The sequence below is a fragment of the Fistularia commersonii genome, chromosome 14 (genome assembly GCF_037954325.1).
Source record: "Fistularia commersonii isolate RoL2024-O1a breed Wild chromosome 14, RoL_Fcom_v1.0, whole genome shotgun sequence".
NCBI lineage: Eukaryota > Metazoa > Chordata > Actinopteri > Syngnathiformes > Fistulariidae > Fistularia > Fistularia commersonii.
This window is the reverse complement of record NC_141297.1, coordinates 6,117,101-6,139,080: the sequence shown is the minus strand read 5'-3', so window position 1 is coordinate 6,139,080 and position 21,980 is coordinate 6,117,101. Positions and strand designations below refer to the sequence as shown.

At 49.9% G+C, this 21,980-nt stretch overlaps 1 protein-coding gene across 1 annotated transcript in view; it reads right to left on the bottom strand.

Moving 5' to 3' along the window:
- Nucleotides 1-21,516, bottom strand: part of itga5 (integrin, alpha 5 (fibronectin receptor, alpha polypeptide)) — a 36,003-nt gene extending 14,487 nt beyond the window's left edge. Inside the window, exons 1-16 of the mRNA XM_086159821.1 lie at nt 21,042-21,516; nt 10,208-10,338; nt 6,015-6,115; nt 5,664-5,787; nt 5,518-5,579; nt 5,392-5,437; nt 5,175-5,303; nt 5,050-5,094; nt 4,843-4,886; nt 4,561-4,617; nt 3,998-4,050; nt 3,713-3,921; nt 2,778-2,969; nt 2,649-2,694; nt 1,855-1,968; nt 595-650 (exon numbers count right to left, since the gene is read on the bottom strand). Of these exons, the coding sequence (XP_086015947.1) occupies nt 595-650; nt 1,855-1,968; nt 2,649-2,694; nt 2,778-2,969; nt 3,713-3,921; nt 3,998-4,050; nt 4,561-4,617; nt 4,843-4,886; nt 5,050-5,094; nt 5,175-5,303; nt 5,392-5,437; nt 5,518-5,579; nt 5,664-5,787; nt 6,015-6,115; nt 10,208-10,338; nt 21,042-21,250 (1,618 nt within the window). The 5' untranslated portion in view covers nt 21,251-21,516. The remainder of the gene's footprint in view (nt 1-594; nt 651-1,854; nt 1,969-2,648; nt 2,695-2,777; nt 2,970-3,712; nt 3,922-3,997; nt 4,051-4,560; nt 4,618-4,842; nt 4,887-5,049; nt 5,095-5,174; nt 5,304-5,391; nt 5,438-5,517; nt 5,580-5,663; nt 5,788-6,014; nt 6,116-10,207; nt 10,339-21,041) is intronic.
- Nucleotides 21,517-21,980: the final 464 nt, after the last annotated feature.

Below are 21,980 nucleotides of genomic sequence, written 5' to 3'. Positions count from 1 at the left end.
ACCAGGGGGTCTCACGGGGTCAGGGTCCGAAGGTCCAGAGGGGGCTCTGGCAGGATAGGGGTCCGGTCATGACAGGGATCCACAGTGGTCAGGGTTGTTGGACAACCACAATCCCCGAGGCAGAGCGTGCCGCTGCTCTTTATAGGGATCTTGATTAGCGGCCGCTGCTGCAGCTGGCGCCGATTACGAATTGAACCCAGGTGTGAGACCCTGACAGATTCGTTTGATGGTCCACAGTTGGTTCAGTGGTTCACTCAATGGTTTGCTCGTCCATCCAGCGATTCAGTTTTTCATGTGTTGTTTTGTTTGCTGAATCGTAACGCCTCTCATTTAATGTTCGTCAAACCACTGGAGCTGCTGCTTAATTGCCTTGTTTAGCGATGAAGAAACATCAGCTCATCTCTTTTAACGGTGATGGGGACTTTTATAACTATAAATTGAAGCTCACTGTCCATAAATTGCCCAGTTGAAAGAAAAAAATGCCTGGCTGTAACCAGCTTCTATGAATCCACCCAATGTGGACTCGGGAGAAGGTACAAGGTTAAAAGCCCGACAGGTGACTTTTCTTTTTTGACATTGCGAAGTCTTCCTCACCTAGAATTCCCGGTAGATGTTTCCCGTCGGCAGATAGGCAGAAATTCAGGCTGACACTGTGTTTTGGAGAGAAGGGACACGGTCAGGGGCGTTGTCGGCATTCATGGCAGAAAAGCAGAGTGTGACAGTATGGCATGCACAGGATTCACCCCCCAACTTCCTTACATGGTGTGCATTGCAAAGCATCGGGTGTAATGGGAACACAACGAGCAGCACGACAAGAATGCCCGGAGATTTTGTGACAGTCTGGCATCTTTCGCCAGCTGGGCTGATAAATTGATGTCCCCCCCCCCATACCAAACAGCACATAGAAATAGAGTTAAGAAGGGTGAAATTGGGTGACGACTCCAGTTTCAGGCGCGGCTGGTCCACAGCTGTCGAGCGTTTGCCCCCGCGACGTCACAAGAGCATCCCGCAACCCTTTCACTAGGCTACCCACCCCGGGTGGGTCGACTAGTGGAAAGGGGGTGCTCAAAAAAGGGAAGAGATGAAAAAATGACCCAAAAAGACCCTGAGAATACAAGGCCTCCTTTTTGAGAGAGGCCTAATAGGCTCATGTGTGCGCTCCTGTTCCTGCGCAGCTTGGCGCGCACGTTCACGGGAGCCTACGTGTCCTGATGTTTCCCAGCTGTGTTCCACCAACCAAACAATATCTCATTCAAAAGCAACTGCGAAAAGAAAAAAAACAGCAGCAGCAGCAGCAGCAGCCCCTCCCCCGCTCGCTCTCCCTCCCATTATCCCCACTGCGCACCCCCCCCAAACCCCCCAAAAAACTCCCTCATCACCAGGCAACGGGGCGCAATCGAGGTGCATGTATACAAGAGTTTCCTTTATGGTCGGGGGGGATCTGGAGGAGGGGGGACGCGCACGCGAGCGACGATGTCAACCGTGTTGAACAGCGAGCCGCCGTCGCCTGTTTCCGCTCCACGTTTTTCTGGAACCGAATACCGCGCACGTCTAAAAGAAGCCAAGAACGGCTCACAATGCGGCCATTCAGCACGGTTTTTCTTCTTCTCTCTTTTTTTTTTTTCTTCTTTTTTTTCTGTCCCACAGCAGAAGCTGTGCGATATAAGACGTTAAAACAAACCAGATAAGAGCAGGACTTAGAGCGGCGGCTGCCGATGGAATGGATATTTCTTATCAGGACTTCCTGACAGGATAGAGGTGTTTATGCATGTAAGGAAACGGGGGAAGCCCATCTTTTCTTTTATAAACGGCCAGGTCACCTAGAACGGAGTATCGGTCCGATTTCAAACTCACCAGGAAACAAAAATGCTGCTGTTTCCATTCGGGACCACGCAGCTCTTCTCCTCCGGGTTGATCATGGTGGGATAGACGCTCAGCGAGGCCACGGCGGTGACGATCGGACGGGATCTGAGGGCGACACGGAGAGATTAGCCGAAAGCTTCACACGAGGTTGATGTGAAACAGGTTCGGTCAGCGCCGCCGCCGACCCTGCAGCAAGGAGGTCACTGGTTTCAATCCGAACATGAAGGGAATTGAAACGTTTTCTCACTGGAGACCCTAAACTGCTCAGACTTGTGGATGTAACAAGATGTGGCCATGCGGGCTATTGGCGGCCGGTCCAGGGTGAACCCCGCCTCTCGCCCAATGACGGCTAGGATAGCCTCCGGTGACCCTGAGTGCAGGGTAAGCGGTAAAAATGATAAATGAATGTCTAAAATCTGAGCCAAATGTAAGTAAGATGGGACAGGAACCACATTAAGATCAGTTCCATCCCCCAGAAGTAATACGGCGAAGGTTCGTTGACAGGAGGTTAGACGCACAACAGTAGCTAGAGGCGGGTGATGACTAGCTTAGCTTAGCATAAACCCTGATCACAAGAGGAAACACCTTTTGTTGATACTCATTTAGGGAGTTTTAGAGAGAATAAGATGAGAGGAGGGTTGGCAAACAACAGATACTAGCGGCAGGTGATGATTAGCTTAGCTTAGCATAAAGCTTTATAGCAAGAATAAGAATACTCATTTAGGGAGTTTTAGAGGGAATGACTGAAATAATTAATTTATCCTTTCGGCACAGGTGGAACTCACCTATAAAGAACAGCCTTGTCCACCCCGAAGGCACCGACGATGAGATCTAAGAAAAAAGGAGGAGGCGTCGGAAAATGTACGGAAAACAGCTAACAACGCTAACGACGATACGTTTCCGAACTCCCTCACCTGGGTATCCGTTCAAGTCCAGGTCCGTGGCACCTCTGAGAGCGAACCCGAAGCTGGCGGGGATGGTCCCGGCGGCCCACTGGCCGGTGATCACCTGAGACGGCTTCTCGCTGAGTCCACGGGCGTTGCCGTTGTACACGTAGACCAGCCCTCGCCAGTCCTGGCCGCCAAATGGACAGCTGATGGCTACGTCTGCGGGGGGGGGGAAGTCAGGCGACATCACGTTTTTTTTTTTTAATACCGGCTTCCCTGCAGAAGGCTGTGACGGCATTCAGAAATTTGACCCATTAGCAAGGAAAAAATATTTTCAACCATTTTAGAAGTGCTACGGTCTTTGAAGAGAAATATTTTGGCAAAGCCTAATTCATAAAACGGTTCTCTTCTATTCGACAATCGGTATAAAGGGGACAAATAATTCTATTCAACGGGTTTTCAACATCCTCTTTGATCTTTATACCACTGCCCCCGGGAACCGACTCCCGGAAATCAAATTAAAATATTTGGAAAATAGCCTGTTTTTAGCCGGAGATGGTTAAAAATGGATCATTCCATTTTATGTCCTTTGTCTGCAGCTCCCTTTATTTTTGGCGAGTCTGGAGGCTCAGTTACACTCAACATTAAATTCTGAGCGCTCTGATTCTGATTCGTAGCCAAACGTCGTCAACAAACACAGCGGTACCACCAGAAAATGCAGTGCTGAAGGGTATGAATAAGCGCAGGAACAGAGAAGAAGACGACATGAGGAACTCTCTGTCCAACCAGGGCATTTTCTTAAAATGTACACTATCGCCAGTTCCGCTGCCGTCACCACGTTCATTACTGTCAGAAAATGGAACTCGGAAGTGGACTCCAAACTGCCCTCTAGTGGACATACTGTCATTAAACCGTAGCAACGTCTACAAACGTGGCGGCATACCGGCGACTCGCCGCCCTACCGTTAAACCCGTCCTGGTTCAGGTCACCCAGCGGCGCGATGGTGCTGCCGAACCTCCCGTACTCCTGGGTTCCGGTCAGGTGGGGCAGCTGCAGCGCTAGGTCCAGGGGCCGGCGCTGCAGGTAGACGTAGACCCGGCCCATTTCTTCCAGGCGGCCGTCGGAGGTGCGCATCATGAACATGGGCGCTCCCACCAGCAGGTCCGCCATCCTGCAGACGGAAAGGTCGGTTCATCCAGAGTAGAAGGTGATTTAGAAGGAACGTTGATGGAAGGAGCGGGACTCACCCGTCACCGTTGACATCGGTCGTCGCCACGGAGTAGCCAAAGTAGGATCCCATCTGTGGACACATCGTTTCATGTTCAGCGGATCTCTCGTCGCCAGCTCGTCCTCGAACACGGCCCGAGACCGTTTCCCAGGTAATAGAAAACAGACGCGCTACTGTAAAATGCCTGCCGCTCCAAAAAAGGGCGAAAAGCGAGGCCTGATGGGTTTTACAGGTGCGGCGCTCCCATCGGCCCGGATCGCCTCGGTTCCTTCCAGCTTCGCGTCCTTCCCCTCCCCCTCTCCGTCCTGAGCTCCGGCTACACCGTGTATGCAAATCCATTTTTTTTTAATTTATCCAGCTGAAACAATCACGGCTGTCTAAACACGCTTTCCTTTCCACCCGGAGCCATTCGCCCAAATTACACCCCTTCCCCTCCCCACGATAATTGAGCGAACCACCAAAGAGACCAAAAGCCTTGAACATTACAAGAAGGATTTTTTTTTGCTCGCTCTGATTTTAACAGATTAAAGTTTCTGTTTGTTTGGAAGGGAAAGAACCCCCCCTCCCCCCCGTGTGGCTCACCTGCTCGCCGGTGTAGTTAATCATGGTCTTCAGATCCGTGCCGTTCAGAATGGACACCTGCAACGCAGCAGCCCCATATGGTGAGCGTCTTTCCTCACGCGGTCTCATAAAAGCTGCGGAATTCGCTGCAGAAACGAACCCGACTGCGACAAAATCACTTAGGTTGCTCTTTTTTCCTTTTTTTTTTTTTCCACTCCAGTCCAATTCCAGAGTCCAGACGTTTCATTTTCAGAGCAACGAAATAAGAGCCAAACGGGAGGGGAGGGCTGGGGTTTTTCTTACCGAGCCGTACAGCATGATGCCTTTCGGGACGCCGGCCACGAAATCTGGGGGCGCACGGAGAAAACCGGGGGTTTGAGGTTTGCTGGGACAAAACTACAGCGAGAATCCAAATCCTAATTTCCACCTCCAAAGTTTATTTTCGTCGTGACCGTAACATCTTTCGCCTCATTGAGGTCGAATGACACGCCTCGGCTCGCTTGGACTCACCTTCCACGCCGTCGCCGCTGAACTCTCCGACAGCAATGGAGTAACCTGCGGACGACAGGAGCGCCGGCTCTAAAACGGGTGATTCAATGGCGTTTAGCGTTCGTGCGCCGACGTGGCCGTCGTACCTTGGTAGCTGTCGTCGTGTTGCACCAACTGGACCTGCTTGGTCTGGATCTGACCGGATACTGACTGCATGAAAAATCCCGGGTAGTATGTTTTGATGATGTTCTCCTTCGCCGCGGCGATCACTTGACCTACACAGAACGCCCCGACAAAAACGCAATTAAGTTTAAAAAAAAAATAACTTGAAGAAGATCGCTCGCTTTGGGTTTTCCCGCCCACCTTGCCAGAAATAGCTTCCGGGTCCACCCAGAACCACTTTGCCGTCCTGAAAGACAAGAAGCCGGGATTTAGCCAAAGCGAAGACCGGGTCCGGATGCTACGCTAACGGAGGAACGTAGCGGTTACCGTGGTGAAGTCGGCACTGAATCCTCCCTGGCAGTAACCCTGGCCTCCCTCATCGCTTATTTCTAAACAGGAAGTAGAAGAGGAGTTGTTCAACAGGTGGGAACATCCAGGTGTGTGTGTGTGTGTGTGTGGAGGATGGTTGTCACCTGTGCGGCAGGGAGCGTACTCCACAAATTTGGTGAAGTTGTTGAAGGAGAGGTAGCAGGTTCCCGTCACATCGGAACGCGGGATGTCCTTCTTCGTCCGCCACGAGTACAGCGGGGCACAAGCCTGGTGTCCGGAGGAGACGTGTTTGTCATGTTTTTTTTAATTTTGGGGGAAAAAGCCACATCAACAACCCCCCGCTAAAAGGTCAACAAAGGTCGCAGCCCCACTCCAACATCACCAGAAGGCTTGTTTTTAGAAGATAGGCCGGGCCGAGTGTCAAAGTGAGACGTTACTGTGAGGAGAAAGCATCTGACAGCCATGCGGTTCAACTCGACTCCGGGTCGACTTACCAGGATGGTGTCACCATGGGAACGGACGGTGGCCCCGAACCACTGGTGGGACTTGGAGTCAATCTTTTGGAGAGTGTCGTTGAGCGAGGCATTGCGATCCCCTTGGAAAAGAAAAACACACACACACACACACACAGTGAGGGATATGAAAACAAACACTCCCTCCGTAGCCGTCGTCTCCCGGCGGGGTCGCCACCGCGCGCCGCGGTATGGAAACCGACTGTTTTCATACCGTGAACATTTGCTTATCCACGCCGTTGGGTGTTTAAATCGAACCCGGCGTCAACCGGGTCGTGTTATTGGGGGGGGAAATTTAATAAAGCATCGGGAAAAAACTATTTAACAACGGGGGTCGGTCTAGTTCGGAGGTCACCTGTAATTTCCAGTTCGAGTTCTATGAGTTCGGTAGAAGTGAGAAAAAGCTTAAACGCAAACCCGTTCAGAGAGAAAGACGCACGACAGTGTATTTTAAAACAATGTCGTGCAACAATACTGTTACTTCTGCAACTCGCTTTTCATTTATTGACATTTATTTCCTCACGCGGTCTATGACACTTAAATTGTTCTAAAATTATATAAAAGAGCGTGAATCTCTAGACTGTACATACAATGTGTAAATACAAATTTTATGTCTCGATATGATGTATGATGAGAGAGTGAACGGTGTGTGTGTTGGTTCCAGGGTTGCTCCACCTGAGCATAAATGACACCTTTCATCTCTTCAGCCCACAATGTTCTGGACCCCGGGGCCTTTTTTTTTTTAAAGCTAAACTTCCTGCGCTGACGGCGCCGACAGCTGGTTGTTTTGGGTTCGGCTGGGAGGAGGTTTGGTATCTAGTTACATCAGGTGAACCCCCTCTTCCCACTAGCGTGAACTTTACCATGTTTCTTAATCATCTGAGGAACTCAACCCGAATCATCCCGAAACATGATTTTTTGGATCGGATCTGAATGCAGCCTTTCGTAACGAACACATCTCTGAAATAACTGTAGAAGTTGTGTATTTTGGCGGCTGATGTTCTGTGATATACAACAAGGATTTCACGCAAACACACACTAACAAACACACACACACACGCTCAAATCGAGCATTCATTCATCGATGGTTTGGCCCCACCTGACCTGGCTTGACCTCTCTGACCTTTTGGGGCGGTTTTACCCCACCTGGCCGCTGGGAAGTCCACGGTTCGGCCTTATCTTGTGACACGACAGATGGTTCGTTGAAAGCCAGATGTCACACCGGCGCAGGAAACGTTACGGAAAAAACGGACGCGAGAGACGGCGCCTGGGAGCTTCGAGAGCGACCGCAATGCGGAGGAAAAAACTCCACCCTGCGCCTCATTTCCCTTCCTCAGATGGTCAGATTGCAAAAAGTGCAACGCAGCATCTTTTGGGGACTGAGGTCATGGCCGGTGTCGCCGTGGAGACGCCGTGGAGACAGGGCCTCCGCTCTCCAGCACCCCTTAGCCCAAAGACTGGAAGCTGAGAAATTATAGTTTTATAACAACCCCTAGCGCGTTTCTGCAAAATCGCCACCGGCACCCGCCTTTTCCAGGAGTTGGCATGTGTGTGTGTGTGTGTGTGTGTGTGTGTGTGTGTGATGGACAGGCCCCGGCTTCAAACGCATGTTACTTCAACTAATCCGCCTCAGCTGAGTGTTTTGTTCTCGAGCGAACACCTTCTTAATATTTGCACAACTGATGGTTCGCTGTTTGGATAAGGCGAAGGCTGAGTCGTGGTCGGGCCGCCGTGCGGGGCTGTGTATGTTTCACTCAAGTTGCCAAGGCGACCGGGTTTAACGGCCAAAAGAGTCCCTGTATAATTCATCGGAAACAATCGGAACACGATCAATTATCTGGCAATCAGAGGGGGAACTCGGCGAAACAGCTGCGATGCGGTCGCACGTGTATATTTTCTCAGTGACATTTGCGTGTTTTAAAATCCCACCTTTTTTTTCGCTGCGGTCCGGCCACACGTGCACCTCCGTGTGTGCACGAGGGTGTGTTATGTGTGTGCCTGCTGCACAATCAAGTAAAAAATAAGACAGATGTGACCTTTCAGAAGATTCGCCGTTTTTATCCATAGCTAACCTTTTGATAGCATAACAATGTAATAACTATGTTATAAAGACACTAACTAGCTTAACTGGTTTAACTGGCAGTATATTTTCAAGAGGGCAGGAAAAACAATACGACAAATTTATTTTCAACTTCCTCTTTGAAGCCGAAACCAAAAGTATTTACCAAACGTACCATACAAAGCTCTAGAAATGATGATGTCAACCACGGTATTAAAAAAAAAAAACGAAAAGAAAACACGAAACAAATCTAAACAAATGCCGGTCAGTGGTTGACCGCCACGGCCGCGGTTTCGGGGCAACCGCTTGCTGCGACCACACGGGTATTTCACCGAAAAAACGTTTCGATCGGCACAGGAAACGTGCATTTAAGTACCAGAAAGATAGCGATCGGCGTATTTCCCTTTTTTTTACCGATTTCATTTATTTTCAATTGAGGAACTTTCTGCCTCGGCACTTGTTCCGGCGCGAAAATACCTCCCCAAATTTCCACAGGCAGTCACCTTCCTGCACCAATCACCTCGCCATGAGAATCTCACCTTAACAACCTTTAATTTGGCACTCAGGCGCCACTTCCTGCGCTTTGCATTCATTTTCAGCTCATTTCGGTTCTCTGAGCAAGAAGCGCTATCATTGGCCAGAGCAGCGGCCGCGCGCGTCACCATCCGCCGGGCCTCTGCAAAGCCTCTCGCTGCTGAGAGTGTGTTTCTGAGTGTGTCGGCGGCGCCGGGGAGACAAATGGGCGAATTCACTCAACACATGGGGCGTCCCCGAGGGAGCGCTGACAACAGGATGGGGGGTGGAGAAAAAAAAACGGGGGGCTCCGGTTTCTCCCTCTTTTCCTCCCTCTCTCATCCCTCCCATCCTGCGTTCGGCCGGATCCCACCCTCCCTCACGACCAGACGGGTTCTTATCTCGGTGGAAGAGGAAGTGCATGGAGGGGGAGGGGGAGGGGGCGAGGGGGGCCTGGCAACTTTGACCCAATTAGTTCGGCTAATTAAGAGGGTCTGCGGCCTTCGGGTCGGAGCTCCGATTCACCGAGAGGCAGGGAGACCTCTGACACCACTTCGTTCCCGGAGCAATCAATCCTAAGCTGGAGGGTGAAATGCACGACGGCGCTCTGAACGGCGGGCCGGAGGAGAATCCTCTGGCGTATTGGCTGGCGGCGGCGCCTCGCTGCTCTTCTGCGCGCTTTTAGCCCCAATTATCGCCGCTGGCAAAGAAAACACCGTCACAGCCGCGGTAAATGATTTGCAACAGTCAATGTCATCCGTGCAGCAGCTGTCTGGCACACACACACACACACACACACACACACGCCGCAGATGTCCGCGTATCGAGTGTTCCCTGCGCTGTACGACAACCCCCGGCTACGACCTCAATGTCGGGATCGGCCCCCCTGGCGCTCGGACAGAATTCCTTCAAAAGCCTCTTTTTAAAATTATGAAGGGTCTCCTTCACCTGACCTTCACCGGGGGCTCGCGCATGACATCATCCGCCCGGGCCCTCGGCCAAGCAGCGCCGAGGACGTGCAAATCATTTTGTGCTCCGAGTCCGAGGGAGAACGTTGTCGGCCGAGCTTGTGATACCTCGATGCCAAACAGGAAATAAAACCCTTCAAAATCGTCTCGTCCGAGCCGCGAACGGCGTCCACCTGCGTGGCGTTCGCTCACCTTACGTCCGTCCACGTGCAGGAAGAGAATTGAACCAAAACCTCCCAAAACATGCATATACGTCAATCATCCGTTTCTAAGTTCATCCATCAGTCGCGAGTCGGCCATTAACCCTTTCCTCTCCATGCTGACGGACGCTGCGTGACCGGATGGGACTTCCTGCAGGAGGCCGGCTTCACCCGACTGTACCGCAACCTGAGCCCCTCCCCAAGAACCCCCACACCCCTTTATCTTTGCCCTGTCACGACCTGCGGTGTCCGTTTCGCCTGTTTAACAAACACGCGTCTTTGTCCGTCCTGTTTGTTGACTCCTCTCTTATCTGCCTAAACGCAAACGTGACCCAAGGGGGGGAAGATTGTCGTCGAGCACATTATCCTTTCCACGCGCTGACGGGTAGATGCTAAACAGGAACGGACGTGTCAACGCGAGTCGGAAGGACTCACCTTCCGTGTCGAAGGGGATGGGGTGGCAGGCGGTCTGGTCCGGGCTCCAGGGGCAGTAGAAGACGGCCCCTCCTTCTTCCACGTTGGCCTGCAGGGTGTGGGCCTTGGGGGCGCCGATCACCACGCTGGCGCTGCGGAGGAAACGCCACCAGACGCTCGGTCAGTTCGAACTTGGAAGTTGAAATTTCCGACCCGACTTCGACGTCACGCGGTCACACGCTTTTTTAATTCCCCTCTGCCCGGCGAGCCACAACGTGACTCAGGGGTAAAACATTTTAACAGGTTGCAGTAATGGTTTACATAATCCCCTTGCAACTGTGTGTGTGTGTGTGTGTGTGTGTGTGTTTGGTGGTGGTGGCGGGGGGGGGGGCATGTGTGCATGTGATGTTCGAGGACGCGCAACAAAACTCGTGAAGGGGACACTTGACAGGAAGAGGTGGCTGCAGGCTAAAGCTAAGGGGAATCATGTTTCAACAGCTGCAACGGCAAGCGCAGGAAAGGGGGATTCACAGGTGACCCCGACTTCTGAGACCCCCCACCCCCTGACCCCCTCACCCCCCCCACCCCCCGTGATGGGTCACGTCAGAACGCTGGAGTTTCATTGGGTTCGTGTTTAAAGCGAGGGAGGGGAGGAGGGCTTTTAGCCATGACCTCATCTCGACCCACTTTAACAGACAAGTATCGCAGACGCCGTGCCGACTGATGCGGGTGAAGGAGGCGCACGTGGGGGGGGGCACAGGAAGTGCACGCCCTTTCCTGCCTCTCGTCTCCCAGCGACGCGTGAAGGTTTACATCTCGGTTAAACTTAGCATCCCTGCTCCGTCAGCAGGACCCGGAGCGTGAAGTCAAGGGAGGTGCGGCGCGATAACAAGGTCTTGTAATCAAGGTTGGACAATTCCACTGAACCGTTTACCTCAGATGAGAAAATATAGTTATGGGATGTTTTCCAGGGAGAAACCCCAATGGTGGCATCAAAATCAAATAAAAAAAAAAATGATAATAATAAAAAAAACATTACAAAGGACAACAATCATAAATTCTAAAAATCAGATTTCTATAGCACTTTTCAGGAGACTCAAAGATGCTTTACAATGCAATGTTGCAAAAGATAATTGGAATTGTTAATACATTAAATTTGACTTAATTTAATTAAGAATAAAGAATTAAAATAATTTAATAGACTTAAAATTCAATCAATGTAAAATACAAAAACTGTTATAGCTGGACAATTGAAATAAAATAAGAAATAAAAAAATAAAACCTTTGTTTTCTTTAAACTATATTTATATTCCATATATTTTCATTTATACCAAATTGAATGATAATAATAATAATAAATTGTATTTAAGGCACCTTATTCAACTTTATGCCTGTATAGAAAACTATACAGGCATAAATATATACATATATATGTATATATATATATATATATATATGCACAAAATACAGATTTAGAAGAAACAATGAAAATAAAAACAATAAAAGTGACAAAGTGGCTAAAAAAAGGTGCAACAAAGAGTAAACAAAAAAAAAAAAATTAGCATTGGAGCAGGTCTGGATGAAGATCATTCTCTATAAACCGGCATGTTTGTCTTTTGCTCTGCGTTCAGATGAAGAGGAAGTGAGGGCCCGAGGAGGAAGTAGGCGACTCGCTGAAAACAGCAAGAAGGCACCGTATTGGTGTTGGTAAAACATGAATTGATGCGAATTAAACAATCAAAGAGCTGCTACCGTACACATAGCTGAATTGAAACTTTTCCAAAATGAGGTCAATATTCACCAACTGAAATAAAACTTAGTTTAAATGTCATTTACACATGATTTTCTTTCTATATTCTGCCTCTATAATCAGCGCTCCTGATTTTATCTCCTGCACAGATACATGATGAAGATGATAAGAAGAAAAAAAGCATCCGTTTTTCTATTCTCGGCTCTTACGAACACTTGAGGCCAACGTTCAGCTCACACAAATACACCAACACCCAATAAATATCCCATTTCGCAACACTTTCTCATTGGCTGCGTCTCCTGTTAACACGTCGGGGGTTTCCAGGGTTTGATTAGAAAGAATGATAGATAGAATAAAATAAAATGCATGAAACAAAGTAAAATAAGATAAAATTAAGCGCAATGAAATAAAAAGTAACCCCATGACTGTAGGTGCGGGGCAAGTGGAATAAATAATGAATGAATTAAACAAAATAAAAATGAATAAAATAAAAAATCAACCCCATGACCCTGAATGCAGGATAAGTGGTATAGATAATGAATGGATGAATTAATTAAATTAAATTAATTTAAATATAACCCCAGGACTGCAGGTGCAGGATGAGTGGTGAAAATAATGAATTGATAAAATAAAATGTTACAAAATCAAAAATAAATAAATAAATAAATAAATAAATAAATAAATAAATAAATAAAAATAAAATGGAAAAAAATAAAATAGAAATAGAAATAGAAATAGAAATAGAAATAGAGATAGAAATAACGTCACAACCCTGAGTGCAGGATAAGTGGTACAGATAATGAATGGATGAATTAACAAAATAAAGTAAAATGAAATAAAATCCCAATAACTTTGAATGTTACAGATAATAAATGAATGATTGGATAAATGAATCAAAGAATAAAATTAGAAAATCAGATTGAAAACAGCTAACATCAACAGTTGCGGCTTTTCAAAAAGAAAAACAAAAGCAGAAAAATAAATAGATCATTTAAATAAATGACATAAAATACGGGAAATGACCAAGCAGGATGGCTGGCCGGGGGGGTAAAATCAGCGGGCGAGTTCTCACTGGCCTGCAGTCATTCACGCAAGATGGGCAGACGATCGTTTTGAAAAGCCGAAAAACTGATAGCGATCTGGAAGGGCCGTAAATGAGGACTTAGCGTTTAATGGGTCTTTATCTGCCGCGGATCAGTGGAGTCTCTAACCGCTGGTTACCCGCCCACCCACTGACCCACACACACACACACACACACACACATGCAAAAACCTTATCGGTTCCCCAAAAGCTAAAAGGTAGAGCTTGTGTATCATTAGCATTTAATGAAGCTACTATCTGCAGCCGGCTGCATTGCAAATTCCTTTGTAGTAAATGTCACGGGGGACGGGGTTAATGTGCACGGAGGGGTGTCTCAACCTGTGGGCTTTAACAGTTGCCCTCAGGGGGAATTTTGAGAGATGAGAAAAAGCCACAGCGTCGATGCAACAATGTAATAACTGTGGTATGACTTAAAATGCATCCCAATCTGTTTCTTGATCGCGTTGAACTTGTAACCTGTTTTGGATACGACTCTTTGTTTCATCTCTTCCTCTTCATTTCAACAGTCATCTCAATATAATGTAATAATAGATGTTTGGGACCGTATGTATGTCCCACTGTCGGTTTCACTACCTTACATAATTCTCCGACACACAGTTCCGGGAGGTAAAATCAGAATCGAGACGGATTCGGGAGATTCAGATGTTCATCAGTTCGCACGCCACCGTCGCGATCGCGATGGTGGCGTTCAGGCCCGGTGTGGCTTTCGGATAAACTGCAAATGAATGCCGACGAATGCGAGGGCAGATGAAAAGAATTAACGTCTTCACCGCGTCTGGCGCTGCCGGCCTCACCAGACGCCCCCAAGCCGCCGCTAATGGCCTTCACGCCGCACCGACGACAATTACACCCGTGTTTAAAAAGCGCCCTCGGGAGTTCGGCGCTCATTAGGCCGCCCGCAGCCACGGGGACGACATTCCACGTCGCACCGCAGTCACCTGACGGGAAACCTCCGCTGGGGGGGGGGGGGGGGGGGGGGGGGCGAGGGCTTTGCGTTTCCCATGTTGCTATGGCGACTGAAGTTTACCATCTTGAATGCCTCCGGCCAGAAAGAAGGATCGCATCGGCGCAGAAAGGAGGCAACATGCGGAGGAGTCCCGCGGAAAGCTATCAACGCGGCTTCAACGCCGGACGGCTTCAGCGATAACGCCGGAGGAACTCCATCTGATCTCACAGCGGAGCTTTTCAACCCTCGTGCGGAAACCCAGCTGCTCGGGAGATGAAGAAAAAAAAAAAACGTGGCCATCTGAAGAACCACCAGGGCCAGAATGAAACTACATCTGGCCTGAAGAGGAGGCGGAGGTGCGGCGCACGCCATCGCCAAATGAGGTGTGCGACCGTATGACATCACATGACACCGACGGATATCCATTACGTTCGGCTTCTACCGATTTCAGGAACGAGGAGCGCAGGTCGTGTGTGTGTGTGTGTGTCATCTTCTAGACCTCAAGGAGCCGGTGCCGTCCTGCCGTCTGAGGCCAGACGGGAGCCGTTTGAGTCCTTACAGCTGCCATATGTGTGTGTGTGTGATTGTGACCATGCACACACACACACACACACACACACACACACATGCACGCACACACACATCCTTTGTGCTGCTGCAGGAGCTGGGAGATGATGAGACTAGCAGTGCCTGCTGGGATGGCGTGTGCTGACTACAGAGCCTCCACTGTGCTGGAGCCACGTTTCCCTTTTTTTTTTTTAAGAAAAAGGGTAAAAAACGGTTGAACAGGAAGTCGCAGGCGAACAATCTGGACGTCGATCTTCCGCGACGGTGTCCTAATAGCGTGACGGAGCCGAGGTCGGCAGCTCCAAACCCCGATCCGTTGAGGGTCCGATTCTGAACGGCTTCCTCTCGACTCCCCCGGCTGGTTCGGACCGCTGGGAAACAGGTGGACTGCGGATCACAAGTGGCTCGGCTCTTTGTTTACGGTCGCAAAGAGCGTTTCCACCTCCAACCCTGGATGTCAATCGAGGTTTAACATGAATCAGCTGATGCAGGAAAGAGGTTGGACAACCACAACCTAACCATGTGACGGCCTCATGCTTTGTTTACCCGTCTCTTTTCTTTTTTTTTTTTTGTTTCGACACAAGCATAGACAACGCGATCGGACCCGGTTGTTTTCGAGGTCGAGGCCGGGGCTGCGCGAGATTTCCGGAGGGATTCTTGGGGGTCGGGAGGATCTTAGGAGGTGACGGTGATATTCGGGAGTAAAGATGCTTGGTATGGGAGGGTATGGGTAGCGGTTCAGTCAGAGAAACGGGGGTTTTGAGGCGGACAGACTGGGTTTCTGCTAGGGTTTGACCTGCAGGGACGCGTTAAAGGTGAATTTAAAGACTAAAACTTGCCTCCATTTTGCCCAGATTGGATCCGACTTCACTGACCGGCCAACATCTGCATCCAGCTGGCGACCGCAGGTGCCAGGAACCAATCAGATACTGTTAGATTTCAGCCACTTCCTCACTGAAGGAACTTTTCGCAGCTCCTAGAGCCTTTTCAGGAACCGGGCCCTTTCTTGGCGCGGAGCAACTCCTCAACTCCTCCGACCCATTTTAGCTCCTATTCCGAGTCTTTTTTTACAGTTCCACAGGAACTCATGATGTAGGCGCTGATTGGTAAAACTCCAGAAACCAGATACTTTTTGCTGCGAAGTCCTGTTCTCAAAAACGTTTTTCTTTTCTATGGGCCCGAGAGGAGAACTGGAGCCGAAAAGTTCTTGGAACTGAAAACAGCAATTGCTCGGAAGAGGTTTCACTTTGGCCCAATATATGGTGATTGGAACAGATTTGTGGACGTCTGCTAACAGCTGATAAAACCTTCCTCCTTTCCTTTCGGCTGCTCCCTTCAGGGATCACCACAGTGAATCAACCTTCACAATCTTACACAATTCTCTGTATCCTCTCCTCTCACACCAACTAACTTCATGTCCTCTTTCACTACATCCATAAATCTTCTCTTGGCCTCCTGCCCGGCCGTTCGAACTCTCGAATTCTCTCCAAATATATTCACTATGCCTCCTCTGTGCGTGACCGAACCCTCTCAGCGTGGCTTCCTGACCTTATCTCTGAAACATCTAACATGGTCCGTCCCTTCTGACGGAGTCGTTCCCGATCCTATCCGTCTTTGTCGCTCCCAAAGAGAACCTCGACATCTCCATCTCTGTTCCCTCCGGCTACTTCCTGTCTTTTCCTCCGTGCTAACGGGTCTCTGAACCATACAGCATCGCTGGTCTCCGGTTGAAATGAAAAAAAAAAAAAAGAACGGCAGCTGTTTTTGGACAAACGACCAAAAAGAAGGTCCGACGGCAAGTGGCCGGCGGGAAATTCGAAGCGCCCCGCTTGGAAAAGCATCCAAACGATCCCTCCCCCAACCCCCGACCCCCAGAACACACCCGCTACTTTCACAGCCCCAATCCTTGTTTAAGGACTTTTAACTGCCGGCGGTTCGCACCTCGCCACAATGCCCACGTCGGGGGGTCCGGTCCTCTCACCTCAGGATAGAGAGGCCGTTGTATTAAACATGGGGTAGGGGGTTGGGGAAGGGGGTTTGGAGCAGCTGTTGAAACACACCACCCTAACCAACCACACACACACTGATATTCATAGACAGCAATGACGAGAGATAGTCTCACATTTCCATCTCAAGTATGAGCGAATTTACATTTCGCTCGTTTGACTGCGGTTCAACGGATTCATCCGCCGACTGCAATTAGAAAGAATAGCTGTTGTCAAGTTACCAGAGATGTGAGTCATTTTCGTGACCCGGGGTGGAGGGTTAAAACAAAACAGGTCTGCTCGCAGGGGGGGGGGCGGGAGATTTAATCTTAAGTATGAGTCAGGTCGACTCTGACCGGCGGCTCGGCTCGCATCCGAAGCAGACATGACGTCCCGGGGGCATTCCCGAGCTGACGCAGCAGACGTGACAGCAGGGTCCTCGCGGGCCCCTTAAACACATCGACACCATTCACAAGCCCCCCTCCCCCTCAGGTGAAACAGAAACACAGGCTTGCTATATAAAGCCCCCCTTTTTTTTTTTTTTCCTACAGAGCAGTAAAACCTAAGTCGAGACGGGGCCGCGAGCCAGGATTCCTGAATCCTGATCGACCTTCACGGCGTAAGACGCCGCCGGGCCACACCTACCGGAGGTGCGCTCTGGGTCGGACAATGCAGAAAATTAAAAAAAAATTCTATCCCCCCCTGAATGCCAGCGCGTTAAGAGAGAACTCCTCTGCGGTGGGAAACAGTAAACAATGTCTCCTGTCGCACAAAGAGCCCCATTGTTTACTTGCCACGATACGAACCTGGTTGGAGAAGCTACAATATACAAGTTTCACTCCAGCAACTCCGACACTGAGCTCGTCCAATTCGTACGAAAAGTGTTCAATTTTTATTGGGGAAGCATCTTTTAGAGTAAATTTCATCAAAGTGCATGAATTTTGAACTGAACAACTGAAGAAAGAAACATCAAGAAGAGACGCCATCTTTTCAGACAGAAATATATGAATGGAAATTCGATCGGCTAAGAGCTAGCAGGGGTTAGCATCTTAGCATTGCCGGCGAATTTCTAAGACACCGAGGCTGCGCTTACGCAAGTTGCGTCCGCCAAAAACGAGAATGCTGAACAATTTGGAAAAAGGAGCTGGAGAGTGCAGAGTTTTGGAATTGTCAATACCTCTCACACGCTAAGGTTGCAGTCAATCGATACGCATGGGGAGGTCGACTTTAGCAATAACGGCGAATCCAGAGTACTCGAGAGTACTTCCACTGCCATGGCTACATGCTCTCGAGATTTAGCCTCCTTGTAGTTCGGGGTCTCTCCAAGTAACAGCTCCACCTCATTGTCGGTCCATGCAAATACTCGATTGGTCTCCGTTGTTGATATTTACACTCAGTGTCGTACCCATGATTTTTATTGCACTGAAACAGGAAGTGTCTCTCCACAAATTGGAGTTCATCGAGAACTCGGCACCAACTATTGGCCTTGCACGCGCACTACAGAATTACCGGTTTTCCAACAGTGCACGAGATTGTTGCCGTCCGCACGTGGAACCGTTTGAAAGCTGCGACTGAAAAGGAAACGCGATGATTCCAAAGACGCTGACCCAAAAACTAGGTTCAAGAACCGATCATGATTTTACCAAGAAAACAAGTTGCCGTTCTGACACAAGTCTTGCTCTTCAAATCACAGAACTTGGTTCAGATTTACCATCAACTGATGCGACCGCTGCTTATCTGACCCTTCTGGAACTATTATAGCGGGACTATTGAGTGAATATAAACCAATCGGGGCTCAGAGATGGAATGATAACCGTCTGAAATACCTTAAAACAATGATTTCTGGCTCGAAGGTGGAAATTAATGAGCAAGAAAAACAAAGAAAAGGAGAACCTGCTCTATCAGGGGAGGCTATCAGCCAGGCTTTAAACGGCAGGACTGGGTCTGCGTCACCGCATCCCTAAAAAAGGACAACCGTAGAAACAATAACAGCGGACGCTGGAGCGATCACGGCCCGTTTCGGAGGGTGAAAACTGGCCCCCCCACCCCGGTTCAGCATCAATATTAGCGCAACTGTTGGCCGGGGTCGTCCCCGGGCAGGCGCACGTCACGGACACATGGCCCGAGGACGCACGAGGGCTGGGACTCAGATGACTCTCATCTGAGCTCATAAAAAGTTTAGAAAAAAAAAAGACACAGTTTGCCAAAGAGTCAATCTGAGGTCTTTAAAATCACATTGTTCTCATTGGCGGACGGCGAGGCCTCTTCACAAACACTCCACTTTCGTACTTGTTTTACAACCCCCCCCCGTGACCTCTGACCTCCCCACCCACTATCTAAACGCGCCGAGCTCCCTTCTTCCCGCCCATCGGCTCGCGGTCGAGGAGGAGTTGGTGAATCGGGTCGAGCGATTCAGGAGAAAGGGATGGCTCTGGATGCCCGATGATGTAGAGGAGGGCGGAGGAAGCCGTGTGAGGACACTAAGAACGGCTGAAACAACCGAACGGGTAAAACGACCGTCCAAAAAAAAAAGGCGGATTTCACAAAACGCTCCACCGCATAGCTTCACAACGAGATGATTTTCCAAGTGTACCGATGAACTGCCCTGCCCTTCTTGACTCAGGCACTAAACACGCACACACAGAATGGCGAACCGTATTGTCTCACCCTTCCTGTGCGTTTCTGACAAGTGCCGTCACTGTCGGAGTGTATCCTCAGGCGTTCTCCCCTGCCAGAGTCCAAACCCCTGTTTTATAGCGGCGGGCCGAAAGCCACCGGCGGACCGGCGTATATTAACTCGCTGTCAAAATTGCCGCGCCGAAGCAAGAGAAAGCATCGGCTTTGTGTCTGGAGCCGGACAGGGAGATGCGTCTCCCGCCGCCGTCTTCTCGGATCCGGCACTTTGTCAAGAGCGGCGATAGTTGGAGGCCGTCAGATCAGAGCGGAGAAACTCCCCCGCCGCAACCCCCAGCTGACCTCCCGTCCGGGATTCCAGCGCGCCCTCCCCCTCGCCTCACGGCCTCAAGGGGCGGCGGCGATGCGAAGCCCCAAAAGGCAGAGCGAGGTTCACTTTTGCAGAATCTTTATGGTGTAATTCACAGTCCTGCCCCCCCAAAGCCGGTCATGAAAAATCCACGGACGTGTTCATCCATCCAGCGGCCGCCTCTTCTAGCCACATGGAAGTTGAAGTCATCAATAAGATGACGTCGCCGCTGTCTCGTGCCTAATGAGGTGAGGAGAGATGACAGGGGAGGGCGGCTAGACGGTGTGTGTGTGTGTGTGTGTGTGTGGGGGGGGGGGGGTGAATTAAAAAAGCTCTGTGTGGAATGACATCAGCATATGAGGCCATGAGGTGTGTGTGTGTGCGTGTGTGTATAAGTAAGGTTGTGTTCAGAGGGAAGTGGGTCCACGCGAGCATACAACTTTCACATCCTAAATCACAGAGGGAGTGCTCTGGAGGACACGGCGAGGAGGATGGGGGGGGGGGGGGGGGGCTCTCCTCCTGTCTGAGCAGAGGAGGGATGGGGGAAACAAGAGCTGCCCCCCCCTCCCACACACACACACACACACACACACACACTCCCCACGCAGTTAAAAATCCCAGCATGCCGGCTGGTCGAACATTCAGGGAACCCCGATCGGGTTTGAGGATGATGATTATTACAGTGACAGGTTCCGGGTCCGAGTCCGGCTCACAATCCACAGGAGCCACTGTCCGCTGGCCAGATCGACGCCCACCTCGCTACTTCTTCTTCATCATCTTCTATCCGTGCATCAGCAACAACAAAAATTGCAGACAATCAGGATGTCCTGCACTATCCCAGCACCAAACCCCCCCCCCTTATTGCAGGCACGCCATGCATGAGTTTCCGTGCACGGCGGGTGTCAGAGGCTGCACTGGAAGAATGTGGCATGCTGTGTGACAAGGATCACGACCCCCCCCCCCCCCCCCCCCCCCATTCACACACATACTGGTGAAAGTGATTGAAATAAAAGCATTGCAGTTAATAGGATTTTCCAATCCATGGCAATTTAGGGGGAAGGGGGGCGTCAGGGGGGCGCAAGGTCATAATTCAATGACAACGACATTTGAGGGATTCTAAACGCGTGTTGGGGGGCGGGGGGCGTCTTTCTTTGGCATCAAGGAGACACAATGAGGAGTCAAGAGAAGAATTCCACTGAACACACTGACGTGCGGCGGCGGGTACGCGCGTCGTGCGCGGAAATCCCGGCGAGGATTCCGTCAGAGGCGAAATCAACGACAGGCTTTTCTTCCCCGCTTCTTTTTTTTTTTTTTTCTTTTTCTTTTTGAACCATCGCAAGCTGACTCTGCAGAATCTTCAGACGACTTGGGTTTTGACAAAATAAAAAAGACCACCGAAGAAGAAGAAGAAAAAGGAGAAGCAGAAACCAGAGAGTCTTTCTCTCCTTCCTCCTCCTCCTTCTTCTTCTTGTTCTTTCTTTTTCGTGAGACAATGAACTTTACGCGTCAAAGGTGGACTCACCTGGCGGAATCGGCCAGATAGAAATCCAGCGCGTATCCGAAGTGGCTCCCTTCGGCGCCGCTGTAAACGGTCGGGTTCTCCACGTTCAGGTTGAACGCCTCGTACACGGGCAGCGACTGTGCGAGCAGCAGACCGAGAGTCCAGATGACCGAGGGTCCCTGAAGCGCCGCCGTCCAGGGCGTCCTTGCGCCAAACCGCTCCAAACCCATTTCTTAACTGTCAAATAACGTTTTTTTTCTTTTCTTTTCTTTAAACCTGAGACAAACTTTTCTTTTCCTCAAAATCCACAAATCGAGCCTTTAAAAAAAAAAATTGGGAGGAATTAAAAAGGAGCCGCTTTTAACTCTGCATGCCGGTGAGTCCAAACGGGCGCCGGTGGCTCCTCGGTTCCGTGAACGCTCCGCCGGGCTCCACTCCGCGCTGCGGGCTCCTGGCTCTGCGCGGACACACGCCTCCTCCGCGCACCTAAACACGATCCGTGAGGCAGGGAGTTCCCACACCCGTGACTAAAAGTTTGAGGGGAGGGGAGGAGATGGAGATGGGATGGGACGGATGGATGGGAGGAGGAGCTTGTGAGTCATCCGCTGTGTTCGAGTTTACCCATCTGATTTAAGGAAATCCAGACTTTTCTAATCGCCCCCTCTGAGATTATTAACCCGGGGAACAATAGAGGAGAAGAAAAGCTTAAAGAGTGCTTGTCTTCACCCTTTCAGCGTCAAACTTGTGGGGGAAAAGGCTGATAGGAACCAAACAGGGTCTATTAAGCTTCACACCCCTTTATTTACACTAACCCCCGGGTCCAACGGCGCTCTGACCCCGTCCCTGACACTTATCTCCACCTTTAAAAAGCTATTGAAGATTCAACAAGGATATGCAAAATAAACAAAAAGGATGAATAAAAATACTAATAGATGGAGATGCCAGGCAAGAGGTCTAGGG